Raw genomic sequence first — 17,220 nt, 5'->3', positions numbered from 1 at the left:
CTGTGGGCATGGCCAAAAAAAAAAGAGAATGATATGCTATGCCAAGGTAAAATCGTGCTTTTATTTATTTTAAAAAGGCAATTTCAAAAGCCAAAAGCCATTCTAGAAACTATTTTATGAGCAGGCATGCCAACAATTGAATAGACAACAATGTCCTTATATTCAAAAGGATGCACTCTATCCCCACAGATGCTCTCTTTTTAAAGGAAAAATTCATAGCTCCCATTGTGGCACAGCAGAAACAAATCCGACTAGGAACCATGAGATTGTGGGTTCAACCCCTGGCCTTGCTCAGTGGGTTAAGGATCTGGTGTTGCCATGAGCTGTGATGCAGGCCACAGACACAGCTCAGATCCAGCGTTGCTGTGGCTGTGGTGTAGGCTGGAATAAATAAATAAATAAATAAAGGACAAACTCTGTTCATTATTTGCTTACACATCTCAAAGAAGACAGATAAAAAAGAAATAAATTGTTCCAAGTATACTCATTTATTCTTGTCCCAAAAATGTTTTGACTTAGCAACTTTATGAAGTTGGTTGAAATGATCAATTTTCAGACATTTTCCATATTTACTGGAAAATAACGTGTATTCTTTAATGTTCTCTACATGGTCCCTAAGTAATATTTGTTAATTGGGCCTATTTTCTCTACCCTCGCTGCTCTTTTTTCTCTTAAGCTGTCAAATAATGAGAGAGGTTTGCTCAAAACTTTCCCTAAAAAGGTACCCTTTTTATTTAGTTATTTTAATTTTTATTTATGCTTTCTTTTTAGGACTACACCTGTAGCATGTGGAAGTTCCCAGACTAGGGGTCAAATTGGAGCTGTAGCTGCCAGCCTATACAACAGTCACAGCAATGTGGAATCCAAGCTGCATCTGCAACCTACACCACAGTTTGTGGCAAAGCCGGATCCTTAACCAACTGAGTGAGGCCAGAGAATCAAACCTGCATCCTCATGGATACTAGTTAGGTTCTTAACCCATTGAGCTGCAACGGGAACTCCCATATTTATCATTTTCTTGCTCGCCATATCTGTATACATTTCTTTTGGGGGGTTCCTTTTGTTCTTTCTAAGATAATCTTTAGCAGTGGCTTTGCCACTGATGATAAATTCTCTCTCATTTTTATTTGCCTGAGACTGTTATTATTTTGCCCTAATATTTGAAATAGTTTTGCTGGGTATGGAATTCCAAATGACGGTTATTTTTCCTCAGCAATTTGAAGGTAGTGATTATCTGTTCACTGCTTTCTAAGTTGAGAAGACAGCTTTGATTGGAAGATCAACTGCTCACTCCCAAATCATCCCTGATTCTCTGGAATATTGATTAAATGGATGTTACAGCTCCTTTTACATATGTTCTTTTTGATTTTCCATCATGTTATCTGTCTAAATGTTGCTTTCTAGAGAATTCCTTCAGATCTGTCAGCTCACCATGTTTCTCATGAACAACATCTAAGCCACTAAAACACATCCCATAAAGTTTAAATTATTGTATTTTTATTTCATAGAAGTTCTATTGGTTCATTTAAAATATTTTGTATTCATGTTTTATACTCTCTTCTTTAAAACAATACATCTTTAGAAGTATGTGTGTATGTGTTTTATTTAAATATGTTTATAAGTGTGTGGTGCTCACTTCAGCAGCATATATACTAAAATTGGAACAATACAGAGATTAGCATGGCCCCTGAACTAGGATGACACACAAATTCGTGAGGGGTTCCATATTTTTTTAAGTAAGTCAGAAAAAGAAAGACAAATACCATATAATATCACTTATATCTGGAATCTAATATAGGTACAAAATGAACCTATCTACAGAAAAGAAACAAACCCATGGACATGGAGAACAGACTTTCAGTTGCCAAGGGGGAGGGGAAGGGAGTGGGATGGACTGGGATTTGATGTTAGCAGATGCAAACTATTGCATTTGGAGTAGATAAGCAATGAGATCCTGCTGTATAGCCCAGGGTTCTATATCTAATCACTTGTGATGGAACACGGTGGAGGATAATATGAAAAAAAGAATATATATATATATATATGACCTGGGTCATTTTGCTGTACAACAGAAATTGACAGAACATTGTAAATCAACTATAATAAAAATTTTGAAAAATAAATTAGTTATTGAACATAAAGAAATAATAAATGTATGTGTAAGTGTGCTTTAATGAAGAAAGTATAAATATACACAAGCTAAGACATCTATCTTATTGGTCTTAAGTCTCAAAGTAGAAAATTATTTCCATAGTTTGGGTTTTTCTATAGGTATCTGCAGGAAAATAACCACAGTCTAGTTTCTTTTAAAGTAGACTCTGTTATATTCACCATGTAGTAAGAGTTACAATGAACTGAGGAAAAAACACTGACCACACCCCTCTGAACCATCAGCTTAGGTCCTGTTTCCAGGCTGCTTACTCTGGAGGCTGTTTCTGCAGTGTTTCCTCTCATCCTCCTACATATGAGCCACAGGATTTGAGGCTGAAGTATATACCTACCCATCCTGTCCCATTGATTGGAGGCTAGTGGCCTCTGTAAAGTTGAAACTAAGATGGAAAGATTAACGTGTAAGTTTTTAACTTTCTGAAATGTCTTTGTAATTTTTAAAGGCTATATCCGATCCAGGTTCTCCTGTCTTTGCAATCCTCAACTTTCAAATATCCTTTAACAAGTATTACAACAGACTTGGAAGTAATTTTCCCAGAAACTTTTTTTTTTAATTGCTAACTTGGATATAGTGCCATTTTTCTGCCTAAATAAAAACAAATTGTTGCTTTTTCCACTTTTTCTTTGGTCATGATGTTAACCAACCTTGATATAATACAGTTGCATTGATGTGTACCTAGCGTTATCTATGCTTTATCAGTAAAGGCATCTTTACTTTTAACTTTTAAAAGTGCCAGCCCCTGCCCCCCTCCCAAAAAGAATGCAAAGAAAAAAAAGTAGGTAATCTGAGAGGGAGACTGGATGATGGACTGAGCAGTGGATTGAATGGTAATGAGACAGTGACTTGGTTTGGGAATGAGGATTTCTTCTGTCTCTGAATGGAGCTCCAGCCTAAGCTAATTATTCATGTAAATGTCTTGAGAGATGGAATCTGCCAGACTGCAGAGTAGCCAGTAGACTCAGGCTCAAATTGGATGATGGCGAAACAGGGATTATAAAATGACAGTTCTTTACTTGAAGAAAAAAAAGGAGGGGATTTTCTTTTTTGTGTTTTCTTATTTCTTTACTTCAAATGTAGGTGATTTATTTTTGCTTTAGTTTAAAAGAACATGAGTATTTGTAATTGATGCCCTTCTATTTTCAAAAAGGATTAGGGCCACTTTACAAAGCAAAATACATATAAAGCAGAAAAATTTGAAACATACAAACAAACAAACAAAAGCCAATACATAACTAGCTAAAAAGACCTGAGTCATTTGGAACCTGTTAAAATAGGTCAAGGTATTCTGATTTCTGGTAATAGCTTGAGTATCAGCAAAGCAATAATAATAATTTACTATAATACTAATTTGACAGTAATGTAACTGAGCATATGGTGCAGATATGTATGAGTGTATGTATATTTTATATACATATATATGCATATATATAATTTGAGGAAATGTGAAAATACTGACACCAAATATCTCACTTATTTTTTTTTAATTTTTAAAAAAAATTTTGGCCACACTCAAGCGTGTGGAAGTTCCTGGGCCAGGGATTGAGCCCAAGCCACAGCAGTGACCCACGCCACAGCAGTGAAAAAAAAAATCTCCCTTCTTAAATGAAAGAGAAAAAACAAGGTAATTTCTCATTCTCATCAATTTTTTTTTTTTGGTATTTTAAAATTTCTTTGTTGTTTGAACGGATTAAGAAAATATTTAATTTCATGGATGGTTGCTTTGTTCATTGAATATGCGTTATTAATCAACTGCATAAAAACTAGTTTTGGCAATTAAAACATGTTACATTTGATATTCTTATAGTCTCAATTTTGGACATACTCACATTCTGTATCCCTCTTAAAAAAAAAAAAAAAAAAAAAGGAGTTCCCGTTGTGGTGCAGTGGAAATGAATCCAACTAGGAAGCATGAGGTTTCAGGTTCGATCCCTGGCCTCACTCAGTGGGTTAAGGATCCAGGATTGCTGTGAACTGTGGTATAGGTCACAGACATGGCTCAGATCTGATGTTGCTGTGGCTGTGGCGTAGGCCAGCAGCTGTAGCTCCAATTCCTGTAGCCTGGGAACCTCCATATGCCCTGGGTTCAGCCCTAAAAGGACAAAAGACAAAAAAAAAAAAAAAGAGCCAAATCAAGAAGCACAGTAGAAAGGAGCATCACAAGTTTAATATAGTTTAAAACATAGAAATATATTTAAACAGCACATTTAAAGAATAATATAATAGACTTTCGTTTCTTATTCTTATAATGGTATACCATTAATTCAAAAATATATTACTTAATGTACCCTCCCCAATAGCATTAGTATCAAATTTACTTTAAGATAAACTGTAATTTAAAACAACATTGCAATATTTCTGAATTACGAACAAGCCCATACATTTTTAAGCTATTTCTGATAGCAGTCTTATTTTAAAAGTCCAAAAGAGTGATTAATAAATGCTGTTTTATGACTATTTAGATGAACTGTAAATAAGCCTAACCGTGGAGCCAACATAAATAGCCAGTTATCCACTAAATGTCATTCTTCCAAAAGTCAGTGGGTTAAAGAAAAGCTTTAAAAGGCAGAGAGAGAAACAAAGAGAAAATAAATTAATTTCAGAGGGGAGAACACACATGCACATACACACAACAGAACCTTCCCGTTTGGAATTATTTGTGCTTGGAGGGAGGTTTACAAAATCCCCCTACAAAATAAGGTTTTCAATGAGCTCATTCTCAAAGATATGAAAAATGGATTTCAGCTGTTCTTTCGAAATGGCAATTCTGTCAGAGCCATTCTGGGATTTTGGGTAATTTCCTCCAGTTTAGTTTCAGTGCTTTTACCCTAAATAAAATCCCTTGCATCACATCAATCAGCAAACTCAGTTATAAAAGAGAGCTACAGAAAGTGGCTCTGCCGGTCTCTTTGCTTGGGGGTATTTTACGCATGCGGTGACTCTTGTCTGTGAGGAGGGAAGCGGAGAACTATGTCATTTTTTTATTCTGGACTGTTTTTAAATGTGAAAAAAAATCTGCAGCAGTAGTGTTCTAGATAATAGGCGGACATGATTTATGCGAGGTACGAAGGTTGTACTGCCCTTTTTTGGTGTTAACTTGGAAAGTTATGGACACAGGCTCAAGTCGGTCTCCACAGAATTCCTGAAGCTTTGAGCTCTTTGCAAAATCTACAATCTGAAAGCCAAGGAGGAACATATTCCTACAGTTACACCAATGCTGTTAAGGCGAACAGTTAGAACAATTAGGTGCAATCTTTCAGCTTCTGGGTTCTGCCTCCTGTGTATTTACTCAAATCCAGTTTGACCTTTCCCTTTATCTAATGAGCAGAAACTCTCAAAGAAAGATTGTGTTCAACCAAGCGTTTTGGTGTGGGGTTGTTATTTTTTAAAGTTTTCTTTCTAAATAAATATCCTATCAGAGTTTTCATTGGCACAGCCTAACCAAACGCATTCAGTTTCCTTCAACAATATTTAACAGTCAAAGGAGTTCTAATTTCAGAAAATTGTATAAAGATTATATTTTTAAAATGTTGGAATGGAATTGAATTGAACTCAGCATATCCCATGGAAAGTTAGACGGGACTATCTATTGCAAAGTGCAGTGACCTACAAAATAGATGTTCTTGAAAAGGCATCCACAAAGGAGAATATATACCTTTAAATAAATAAAAGTGACTATATACATGATATGGTACATAGGTTAAAGAGATGACATGAGCCAGACTAATTGCATGAAATTCCCCTTTTATCTGAAAGGATATTTTTTATTGTAGTCATAAACCTTAATACAGATCTTTTCCTTATTCCCATTATTATCTGATATTAGTGGCAGCCACACGAACGCACTACCATATTTCTGTATTTTTTCAAAATGACATTGGAACTGTCATCAAAATACAACACAGAGATGGCGTTTAACTTGGTTGGCGCACAGCAAGGTTTTGGTACATGGTCAGGAAACATCAGATGGACCTGCAGGGGGAGAAAATAAGAAATAAGACAGATAGCCTCGTTTCATCACCAACCCCCAGGCACCGCCTTAAGCTACCACTGGGTCTCCTACTTATGTTCAATGGTGGGTGGGTTGGAGGCTGGTAGTGAAAGAAGTATTCTTAGTATTAACAACTAGAGTTGACCCACCAGTCCTTATTATGCGTTGGGGCTTTGAAAAAATATTCTTCCAAGGAAGGAAAACTCCCGCTGTGGAATAGTCAGTGGAAATTTTCCTGGGGGGGAAGAAAACGGCATCTAGCACCGGGTTGCTTTTGGTTAAAGTCACCCCTTCTATGTGCTTTATGAGAACTGCAGAAGTTATAAATGCAAATCAGTGAGGCCACGCCATTGGGCTGTAGAAAGATTTGGACTTAAGAAGTATTTTTTAAAAGGATAACCAAACAATAAATCATAAACATTATGCCAACTCTTCATTTTCCATGGTAAAGGAAACATAAAAATCACAGCGAAATCAACTCCAGGTAAAATCCAATACTTGCTTTAAAGCAGTGATTTCAAACTCTTCTCCCCATGATTTTTTACCAGATTGGCTGGAGTTTCATATCCTTTGACTTGCTTTCTCCCCTAGGCAAGTGCCAAAAAGCAGGATAAGCTACATCAGAAGCAAGGAGCCCAGATATTCTGCAAATTGAATATCCACCTCCCCGCAAAGCCTGAAAAGGTAGCTGTACATGGAAAGTGAAATGCTGAAGCCAAGGGTTTGTTCTCATTTTGATCAGACTGGCGGTTTATCTCTGATCTTCAATAATCAAGGAAGGAGCCTGAACACAGTTGGTTCCCCCTTTCACACCCACCTACCCTGACCCTCCCCCCAGAGGAGTTTATGGGAATTCCCACTGCGGAGCCCTCAGGGATCTACAAAGAGAAAAGACAGCTCTTAGAGTCTTGGCTGCACAATGTCCTGGCTGAAATGATATAGGAGCCGGGTTTGTGGACAGAAACAGCAGGAAAAATGAGGTGATCAGACACGGATGTGAAATTTCCTAAGACCTCACAAAACTGAAAGTTGGATGGTTTCTCCAAATTTCAGATGCAGTGTGCGTCCCCCCCTCAGCTTTATCCTCCTCAATCCCCACCCCCGTGATGGATAACCCCCTGCTTCAACGGCCTTGGCTGGCTCACCAAGGCATTGCTCTGAAAAAAAAAGGACTGTTCTTGAATCATTTCTCAAACATATTCATCACAAACATGCTTTACTTTAACAACAAACACGCCTGTGTTCTTGTTTCATGTCCTTTCACAGAACAAATGCAGAGAGTGCACAATGCCAGGAAAAAAAAAATTAGACTTCCCATGTTCCCTTCAAGTTCTGAGATGACTTACGCCCCACATCCCAGGACAGTGATGCAGCCCAGGGTCCCGTTCCAAGTCCGTGTCAGAGTTTTAAAAAATGTTTGCTTTTAGACACTGCCTTCTCGACTACAGTCCTAAAAGCTGACACTATGTAATTATATATTTATAAGAAAAGAAAATGAGAGATGGGGGGGGGGGTATTGGACAAAGTGTTTTTTTCAATAATTAAGCACTGGGTAGCCTGAGGGGACTTTGATGGGTTAGGTACCTACTTAAGGGAGCCCAGAAAGCTTTCTGAGTCATTGAAAGGACATCAAAAGAGCTTCATTTCTGGGAAATCAAGCAGTATTTCTCTATAGGCTAATAATGGCTGTTTCTCTGTGACCCGACAGAAAGACAGTGAAACGGCAGCATCCTTCTCTCTGTGATCAGCTTTCAGGGGTCATGACTTCTCATGCAGAAGGATAGAAGGCTGGCCTCTGTAGACATTCCATGTACCCGAGGAAGTTTGCACCACCTATCTGCTCCCCATCCCCCAGAAAGATATCCTACATCAAAAAGTGCTGATAGTTATACAGAGTAAAGATGAAGGCATATCAGAACTTAAAATGCCCCCAGAATTTACTCCAAACTTTGGATAGGGCAACCTCATTGGTCAAGAATCAATACCAAAGAAGTATTTCTATGACATCAGCAACATCAAAGCGAGGATGAGTGATGTTGCTGGTTGGAATGTAGACTCTTGTTTCTTCACTCTGGACAGTTAAATAAGAGCTATAGCAAACTAAGGTTGTCTTTCAAGAAAAATAAATTTTACAGTCAAGGAGGAGGTAAGAGTCTCTCCCCACACCTATAAGTTTGCTGGTATGCTAAATTATTTAAAAAAAAAATCTAAGATGGAAAAAATAGTATTGGAGAAGGATAAAGATGACCAAATGTTTTCCATTCATTATTAAAAAGCAACCTGATAATTTTATGTGATTTTATCCTAAAATAAACATTTCAAACTTGGGGGAGGGGATATTTACAAATGACTCCCTTTCAAAATTTGTTCTCTATGTTTTCTCTTTACACCAAGGTGATGCCCAGAGTTTTTGATGATGCCTGTGCCCTAGTTGCCATCGATGTGCATCTTTAGTGTCCAGCTCTGGAGTAGCTCTGAAGTCAGTAAGATGCCAGCAAAATAATCAAGTCAAGGATTTAATGTCAATGTATATATATTAGTATATATATATATTCAGAAGGAAAGTGGGATCTTCTTTATATCTGCTTTAAATTTTAAATTAATTGTGAAAAAAAGGAACCTTCTGAACAGTTAACTCCTTACACATTCTCACTGTTACTCTTTTCATTGGTCGTAAACAAGTCTCACCCACAGATAGATGTGATTCTAATAGCTACTGGTCTCCTACTGCCATCTGCCAAATAACTCCACTCCCATCATTGTCTTGATTCTAAAATAATGGGTTCCCTTCTTCTGCCCTAGTTACTTATAGTTGAAATGTTCCTATGAACCCAGACTTTAATTGGTATCCCATCACATAGCTTATGCATCTTTTGGAAGCTTGTCACTTGGTCTTCCACGGCTGTCTCCCTGTCACATCAAGCAATCACACCATAAGGCAGGTAGGTCAGACTCTCAAGAGGTTTCTTGAGCTCACTGGATACAGTACAACCATTCAGAGACCCAGAAACCAACCAATTCACTATCTTTTTCGCAAAAATAAATCTAGATTATTAGAGATTAAATCTTTGCTATCTTCCTGAGTGTGGATGGAAAGAAATGAAGATTAATTTCCACTTTAAAGATTATAAAGAAAAAAGGTATCAAAAAATAGAAACCGGTCTTCTACTTCTCGTCTACACTAAAGAACTTCTATAAAACCAAAGTGTATTACGGAACATTCTCAAGTCATTGGAGACAAGCCTGCAGATGAAATTCAGTACAGCTATTATTCAATGTTTTTGCAATGATTACTAATGAATTGTTAGGTTAGAAACAGCCCCTGTGTGGTTAGTCACATTGCCTAGTGAAGAAACCAGTGCAGAATGACCACTTTGTATGATTACTCCAATTTTCCTAGCTGAATCCTTCCCCATTCTGGAATCAGGATTATTCTTTAGACCAGCCTGAATCTCCTGCCTAGATTCGCAATGGTTATTTTGCTACAATTGCTACTTTAGGAGTTTGAGAAGAGAAGGTAATGCATTTTTAACTATGAATGGACGCTTTCCTTTAAAATTACTTTATAGGAAGTTTGCATCATAAACCACTTTCCATCCTACCAAAAGAAAGCATACCAGAGTCTGAACTATGGCATGGTTGGTGGCATTCATATGGGCATTGAGTGGAAAAGAACATTCTCCATCACAATAAAATGCAGCATATCCTTCTGGCGCTATAATCCAGTCCTAAAATGCACAAAAAAGAATAAGAAATAACATCGCCAAATAAAAATACAGAAAAACAATTCTTAAAAAGTATTCCAATATGTTTAATCTGGATTGGTGTCTCTCCTCGGCCAACAATTATTCTAATAGGACAGCCTCCCCCAAGCCCTTAATTTATTGTTAAAGTTTACAACGAAAGTACAAATATTTTCATAAGAAATTGTGCTCTGTAATTTCTCCCAAGAGGTCACTCTGTAAGATATTCGTAGCCTGTATTAATCCATGTATTCATGAATAAAACTGTAATCATGAAATAGCATTCTAAATGTTGTTTACACAGGAAATGATGAACTCCAGAAAGTTCAAGTGAACCAGAAAGGAAAAGAAGAATAAACTTAATTGAGATAATTCTCATTACTTCTTAATAACTCATTCTTGCTTTTAGAAGCCTGACAACCTCCTAAAGCTTTAATATTTGTTTCTCATTCTGTTTTTCTTTCCATTCATGTGTTAACTTTATAGTCTCTTTAGAAGAAACCAATTGGAGTAAATTCCTGATCACTGTACGTGAAAAATATTGGGAAGCAAAAGCATTGGCACTTATAAAGGTTACCCTAATTTTCTTTCCAGAGATGTAAAACTTGGCACAAATGTAAAATTACTGCACAATTCATGTTGAAGGTTTATCATAAATTTGAAAATATTTACATGTTAATCTTACTTCTTAATACATTGGTTCATATTCTGAGGGTACATTGTAATGAAATAATGTCTTCTAAATATTTCAATTTAAACTACTGCTACATAAAGCCATTAAAAATTATTTTGGTTAAGTATTATTTTGGTTAAATCCTCCTTCTCACCCTGTTTGTGAAACACATGTAAAAGGAAGCAGTAAGGTTTTTTTTTTCTTTTTATTGCTGCACCTACAGCTTATGGAAGTTCCTGAGTCAGGGCACGAATCAGAGCTGCAGTTGCAGGCCTACACCACAGCCACGGCAATACCTGCGTCGTATCGGTGACCTATGCCAAAGTTTGCAGCAATGCTGGATCCTTAACTCACTGAGCAAGGCCAGGGAGCAAACCTGCATCCTCACAGAGACAACATCCGGTCCTTAACCCATTGAGCCACAGTGGGAACTCCAAGATTTTCAAGTACAAGAAAAAAATTTTTTTCTGTACATCTACTTTATGACAGAGACATAGTGGAGGATTCTATTTCCAATACCAATAGTGGGGACCATAGGAGGTAAATGGAATTGCTAGAGTCAATCTGGAAAATTGGTATTAAAATCAAACTTTTGGGATATTCAAACAACAGCACCTTTTCTTCATTCTCTAAAGATGAAAGGGTTGCATCTCTTCGGCAACGTGATTGTTTTTTAACCACAACACTAATAATTTTGTTTCAATGGTAAAAGGATAATGGAGAAATGAAAATGATGCTGATAATCCATACACTGAATAGTCATGTCAAAAATAATTGGTTACCATATTGGAAAAATTACTGACAAAGACTGCAAGTAACCGAAGATTTATAATAAAGCAGAAAAGAAGCAACCAAGTTGACCTGCCATTCTTACCTGCCATCCCAGATCCCGGAAACTCACATAGAGTTCATGCTTCTTACAGGCTTGTTTTTGTTCACTTGTGTTGTAATCTGAAGAGAAAAATCAGATCTTAAATAAATGGCAATATATTAAGTATACAAATGTTTCTCTTATGAGATCACTGATAAAATAAAAAAGAGGCTGTATTTGAAGCTGTAAAACATGAGTTTGAATCTCAAAGCTACAGCTGCTTACTAACCATGGGAACCTCAAACAAGTCACTCATCCCAAGTTTCTTCTTCTGTAAAATAACAACATTATTTACCTCGAGAGGTTCTTTTTTTTTTTCTCCTTTTTAGGGTCGCACCTGCAGCATATGGAAGTTCCCAAGCTAGGGGTCAAATTGGACCTACAGCTCCCAGCCTGCACCACAGCCACAGCAATGCCAGACCCAAGCCACATCTGGGACCTACACCACAGCTCAAGGCAATACTGGATCCTTAACCCACTGAGCAGAGCCAGAAATAGAACCCACACACTCATGGAAACTAGTCATGTTCACTACTGCTGAGCCACATGGGAACTCCACTTTTTTTTTTAATATTTTTTTTTCTTTTTTAGGTCTGCACCTTGGCATATGGAAGTTCCCAGTTTAGGGGTTGAATAAGAGCTGCAGCTTCAGGCCTACACTACTTGTGACCTATGCTGCAGCTTGCAACAATGCCTGATTCTTAACCCACTGAACAAGGCTGAGGATCAAACCCACATCCTCCAGATACTATGTTGAGTTCTTTTTTTGAAAAATCTTTTTATGGCTGCATGTGTGGCATATGGAAGTTCCCAGGCTAGGGGTTGAATTACAGTTGCAGCTGCCAGCCTACACCACAGCCATAGCAATGCAGGATCTGAGCTGCATCTGTGACCTACATCACAGCTCAACCCACTGAATGGGGGCAGGGATTGAACCCACATCCTCGTGGATACTAGCTGGGTTTGTTAGCACTGAGCCACAATGGGAACTCCACCTTAAGAGGTTCTACCAAGGATTAGGTTGGACCTTCTGTGTCCTAATGGGCCACAGCCTGATACCTGCCTGGCAGTGGATGCTCATTGAGTAATTCACTCAAACTACAGAGGTGTTTGCCATATATGTATATTCGATATTCACACAATACTTTTTAAATTCTTCCATGGGACCAGCACTGAGAAAGTGCCTACTGGGATGTTACAGAGTTGGTTTTATTTTAATAAATATCTTAAACTCAGAATACCCCAAGTGGAGATTCTGATGGTTCCCTCCCCACCCCATCCCCAGCAAACGTGTTCCACCAGCAGATGACTTGAGAGCACTTCTCAGGCAAATCAAACTGACAAAAGAATTGGAGTCAAAACATACTCCTTTCTTCCTCTCACCTTCACATCCAATTTGTTGAGAAATCCTTACATATTTTATCTTCAGATACAACCAAAATTCACCCACTCTCACCCCCTCCACGGCAGGTTCTGGTCCAAGCCACCATCATCTCTCACCTGAACTACTGCACTGTCCTCACAGCTATTCTTTCTGCTCTGACCTGGCCCTGCTACATCAAAGCCGCCAAGTGGACTGCTAGAGAGTCAACTGAACTATGTCACTCTCCAGCAAAAAGTCTCACTGTGGTTCCCGCATCACGAAGGCTTACAAGGCTCTAATGCTTTGGCCCCATCACCTCTCCGACCTGCTTCCTCTCCTTCACTCCACCCTGGTCATGCTGCTGTTCTGCACAAGGTCAGCTTCCTCCCGCCTTAGGGCCTTCCCTCTCACTCCCTCCTGCTGCAATGTTCTTCCCCTAGACACCTCCTCACCCAACACTCAGGCTCCTCCAACCCTTCACTTATGCATTATCTTGTTGACAACGCCTTCTTCACTGCCCTATTTCCACCCCAGCTCCCACTGGGATATTCCTGATCTCCTTCTCCTTGCTCTGATTTTTTTCCTCCATTTTGCTTATCACCTCTTTGTATGTTAGCCCACTTACTTATTTATTATGCATATTGATTCTGGCCTGTTTCCTCCCTCTAGAATCTTCCTGACAAGAGTAAAAACCTTGTTTGGTTCCCTTTGGTGCTCTGATATAACTTAAGTGTCAGGGACGGTACCCGGCACACAGTAGGTACTCAATAAATCTTTGAGGAATTGAAGGATGAATTCCTCAGAGGGTTCTAGGAGTGATTTGAGGCAAAGGAAATGCATGATTTCCATCATTTATTTTGGACTATAATCTGAAAAATCCATAACCTTTGATAATTGTTTGAAAGAATTAAAAATAGAGCATTCCCAACTTGTTTCTGGAATAAAGTAAAATGCTGAAGAAACACAGAACTTTACAGAAAATCTGTATTATTGTCCTTTGGGTTTACTCATATTTTATACAAAACATACTCACAAAGCTAAACTGTGTGGATTATTTCCAACACAAAATACGAAAGAGGAAAAAATTTAGGGTAATGAGAGATGCAAAATATTTCATTTTCAGACAGCTAATGTGTCCATTAGGAATAAATGCTACTTTCACTCTGACAGTCTCTGGCAAATTAATGTAGCAGCCTGCTACGAAGAGTAGCCTGTCTTAGATGTCACCTTCCAGCTTAATTATCCCCAACCTCTAAGGAAAATGTAGGTGCATCCAAGATCCAAGGGGCCTGTCTTAGCAGACCCTGTCATCTGTGACTTCAACTATTTATTTAATGTCAGTCTAAGAAACAAGATAATGATTAAATTTGAACTCAGAGATTCTTTTACTTCTAGGTCAGAGTTATTCCTATGTGCCATTACCTTCATTAGAACAAATCAAATATGTAATGACAGAAAATGGAGAAAAGAGAATATATCTGAAACTTAGCACTCATTCTTTGGGTAAACTTTTCTCTTAATTGAAATAGCAAAAGGAGATAACTTTGTCCAGACAATAAACATGCATATTGTAACTAATTGAAATAGCAAAAGGAGGCGTTCCCTTCGTGGCTCAGTGGTTAACAAATCCGACTAGGAATCATGAGGTTGCGGGTTTGGTCCCTGGCCTTGCTCAGTGGGTTAACGATCTGGCGTTGCCATGAGCTGTGGTGTAGGTTGCAGACACAGCTCGGATCCCACGTTGCGGTGGCTCTGGCATAGGCTGGCAGCTACAGCTCTGATTAGACCCCTAGCCTGGGAATCTCCATATGCCTTGGGAGTGGCCCTAAAAAAGGCAAAAAGACAAAAAAAAGGAAAAAAAAAAGAAATAGCAAAATGAGTTAACTTTGTCCAGACAATAAACATGCTTATTATAACAAAAGCCATTTCCATACCAGGAAATGGCTAAGTTTGAATGTTGTATCATTTTTAGGGAAAAGGAATAATTCTGGTATTACTTTGATTTCACAAACTTCTTGACATTGAGAATTTTTTTTTTTAAGTCAGCTATGCATTAGGTCAGGGGTCAGCCACCTTTTTCTGGAAAAGGAAAGATAGTACATATTTCAGGCTACAAGTTCCCCTTCTCAATGACTCAACTTTGCCACGGTAGCATGAAAGCAGCCATGGACAGTATGTAAATGGATGGATGGTAGCTATATTCCAATAAGCTTTGCTTATAGATACTAAAATTTGAATTTCATAAGATTTTTGCCTGAAACAAAATAAATATTATTCTATTCTGAGTCCTTTTTTACAGATCTAAAAATGTAGAAACAATTGTTAGCAATTAGGCCGTACAAACATAGGCGATGGCTGAATTTGGCTCTCAGGCATTACTTTGCCAAACCCTGCATCTGACAATCATGGGGATATTTATTCATCCATCCTTGTCTTAATTAAAAACACTGAATGCGAATAAAGATCTTATGGCCAATAATATATACAAGTATATATGAAAAGCCATAAACTATGTCTATGGTTATTTGAATTCCATGTTTATAAAAAAAAAAGTAAAACTTAAAAGTCAAAATAGATGTGTTCCATCTATGCAGCTTTTCATGCAGGCTAAGTGATGTATATAATGTAACATCACATAAAGGTAACGAGCAATGAAATTTATAACAGAATCTGGTTCCAAGAGTCTGATTTCATAGAGCGTTCAGACCATATGTTTATTCTGTCAGAAATAAAAATTAATGGATACTGAGTGAAGTAAATGTTGTACCCAAACCAGAAAAGTCTGCAGTTAGGTTTACCAAATGGTTGGCACAACAACCAGCAGGATGAAGGGCAAAGAAATTAGATTTATATCTTTTTAAAAAAAGATTGACTGGCAGCCCTTCAAATATGAAAATGAGATGGACATGATCCCACTGTAGATGAACCTCCCCACAAATGAAAACTCACACCAGAAACTACTAAATATTCTGGAGTCAGCCAACACTAGAAAAGCATGAGCATTTCTCAACCACAAAGCAGATGCCACAGGCACGCTATTTCTCTGTTTTGCCTCTTACTTGTAATAATATTGGGAAATCAGTGTCAAAATATAGAAAATATTGTTAAATACGTGATGCCAATTTGTTTATGGTCAATTTCTGGTAACAATGTAAATGCGTGCATTTTTCTTACAAGCTATTTTATTATTTTTTTCTTCCAACGTTATGGACCTGCAACATTGTACAAGTTCAAGGTGTACGTTGCGTAAGTTCAAAGTGTGCAGCAGAATGGTTTGACTGACACACATCATGAAATGATTCACACGGTAAGGCGAGTGGCCATCCATCATCTTATAGAGATACAAAGGTAAAGAAATAGAAAAAATGTTTTCTTTGATGAGAACTCTTAGGGTTTCCTCTCCTAACCACTTTCATATATAATGTACAGCAGTGTTAATGATATTTGTCATGTTGTACATAGTATTTATGTACCTTATAACTAGAAGTTTGTACTTTGTAATTGCCTTCATCCAAATAATGCAAATTGAATCTCTGTCTTAGTTTGATTTTTAAAAATGTATGTTCATTTTTAAAAAATGAAACATGTGCTTTAAAAAATCCTGAGATCTGCATTGGGCTTCAATAGTCTGTCCACTAGTTCCTGAGGAAACAACCAAATGGACACATACTAGCCTAGTTATGAAGAGCACAAAAGAAAACCAAGTCCAAAAAGCTCCATATACCAGTATAAGTTTCTTTTTCTTTAAAATCTAGTGTTAGCTTCTTTAAGAAAGAAAATCTAGATAAATCTATTTTTATTTTTATTTTTTTTAGGGCCGTACCCATGGCATATGGAGGTTTCCAGGCTAGGGGTCGAATTGGAGCTGTAACTGCTAGCCTACACACAGCCACAGCAATGCCAGATCCTTAACCCACGGGAGTGAGGCCAGGGATCAAACCTGCATCCTCAGGGATGCTAGTCAGATTTGTTTCCACTGAACCACGATGGGAACTCCTATATAAATCTATTTTTAAAAAGAAAAAAAGGAGTTCCCACTTGTGGCTCCGTGGTAACAAACCCGACTAGCATCCATGAGGATGCAGGTTCAATCTGTGGTCTTGCTCTGGGCGTTAAGTATCAAGCGTTGCCGTGAGCTGTGGTGTGGGTCAAAGATGTGGCTCGGATTCTGTGTTTCTGTGGCCATGGCGTTGGCTGGCAGCTGGAGCTCTGATTCAACCCTTAGCTTAGGAACTTCCATATACCACATATGTGGCCCTAAAAAGAAAAAAAAAAAATTCCAAAGTGGAATTTGACATTTAAGCACATCAACAGCTTAAACAAGCCAAATATGATGAAATACTGTGTTTCAACACCAAGGAGGTGATGTTAACATCGTCTTCCTGAATTCCCAGAGGGAGATAACAGAAGTC

The 17,220-nt window shown here is 37.9% G+C and overlaps 1 protein-coding gene and 1 non-coding gene across 2 annotated transcripts in view; one reads left to right on the top strand and one right to left on the bottom strand.

The window, feature by feature from the left end:
* Positions 1-1,628: 1,628 nt before the first annotated feature.
* LOC125137084 (U6 spliceosomal RNA) lies at positions 1,629-1,732 on the top strand. The gene has a single exon (XR_007137389.1). It is a non-coding gene; the product is annotated as a U6 spliceosomal RNA (small nuclear RNA).
* A 2,588-nt stretch (positions 1,733-4,320) lies between these two features.
* Positions 4,321-17,220, bottom strand: part of BMP5 (bone morphogenetic protein 5) — a 127,103-nt gene continuing 114,203 nt past the window's right edge. The window contains exons 5-7 of the mRNA XM_047796978.1: positions 11,449-11,525; positions 9,776-9,886; positions 4,321-6,139 (exon numbers count right to left, since the gene is read on the bottom strand). Of these exons, the coding sequence (XP_047652934.1) occupies positions 5,990-6,139; positions 9,776-9,886; positions 11,449-11,525 (338 nt within the window). The 3' untranslated portion in view covers positions 4,321-5,989. The remainder of the gene's footprint in view (positions 6,140-9,775; positions 9,887-11,448; positions 11,526-17,220) is intronic.

This window comes from Phacochoerus africanus, chromosome 9 (genome assembly GCF_016906955.1).
Source record: "Phacochoerus africanus isolate WHEZ1 chromosome 9, ROS_Pafr_v1, whole genome shotgun sequence".
NCBI classification, from domain to species: Eukaryota; Metazoa; Chordata; class Mammalia; order Artiodactyla; family Suidae; genus Phacochoerus; species Phacochoerus africanus.
This window is presented reverse-complemented; position numbering and strand designations above follow the sequence as displayed.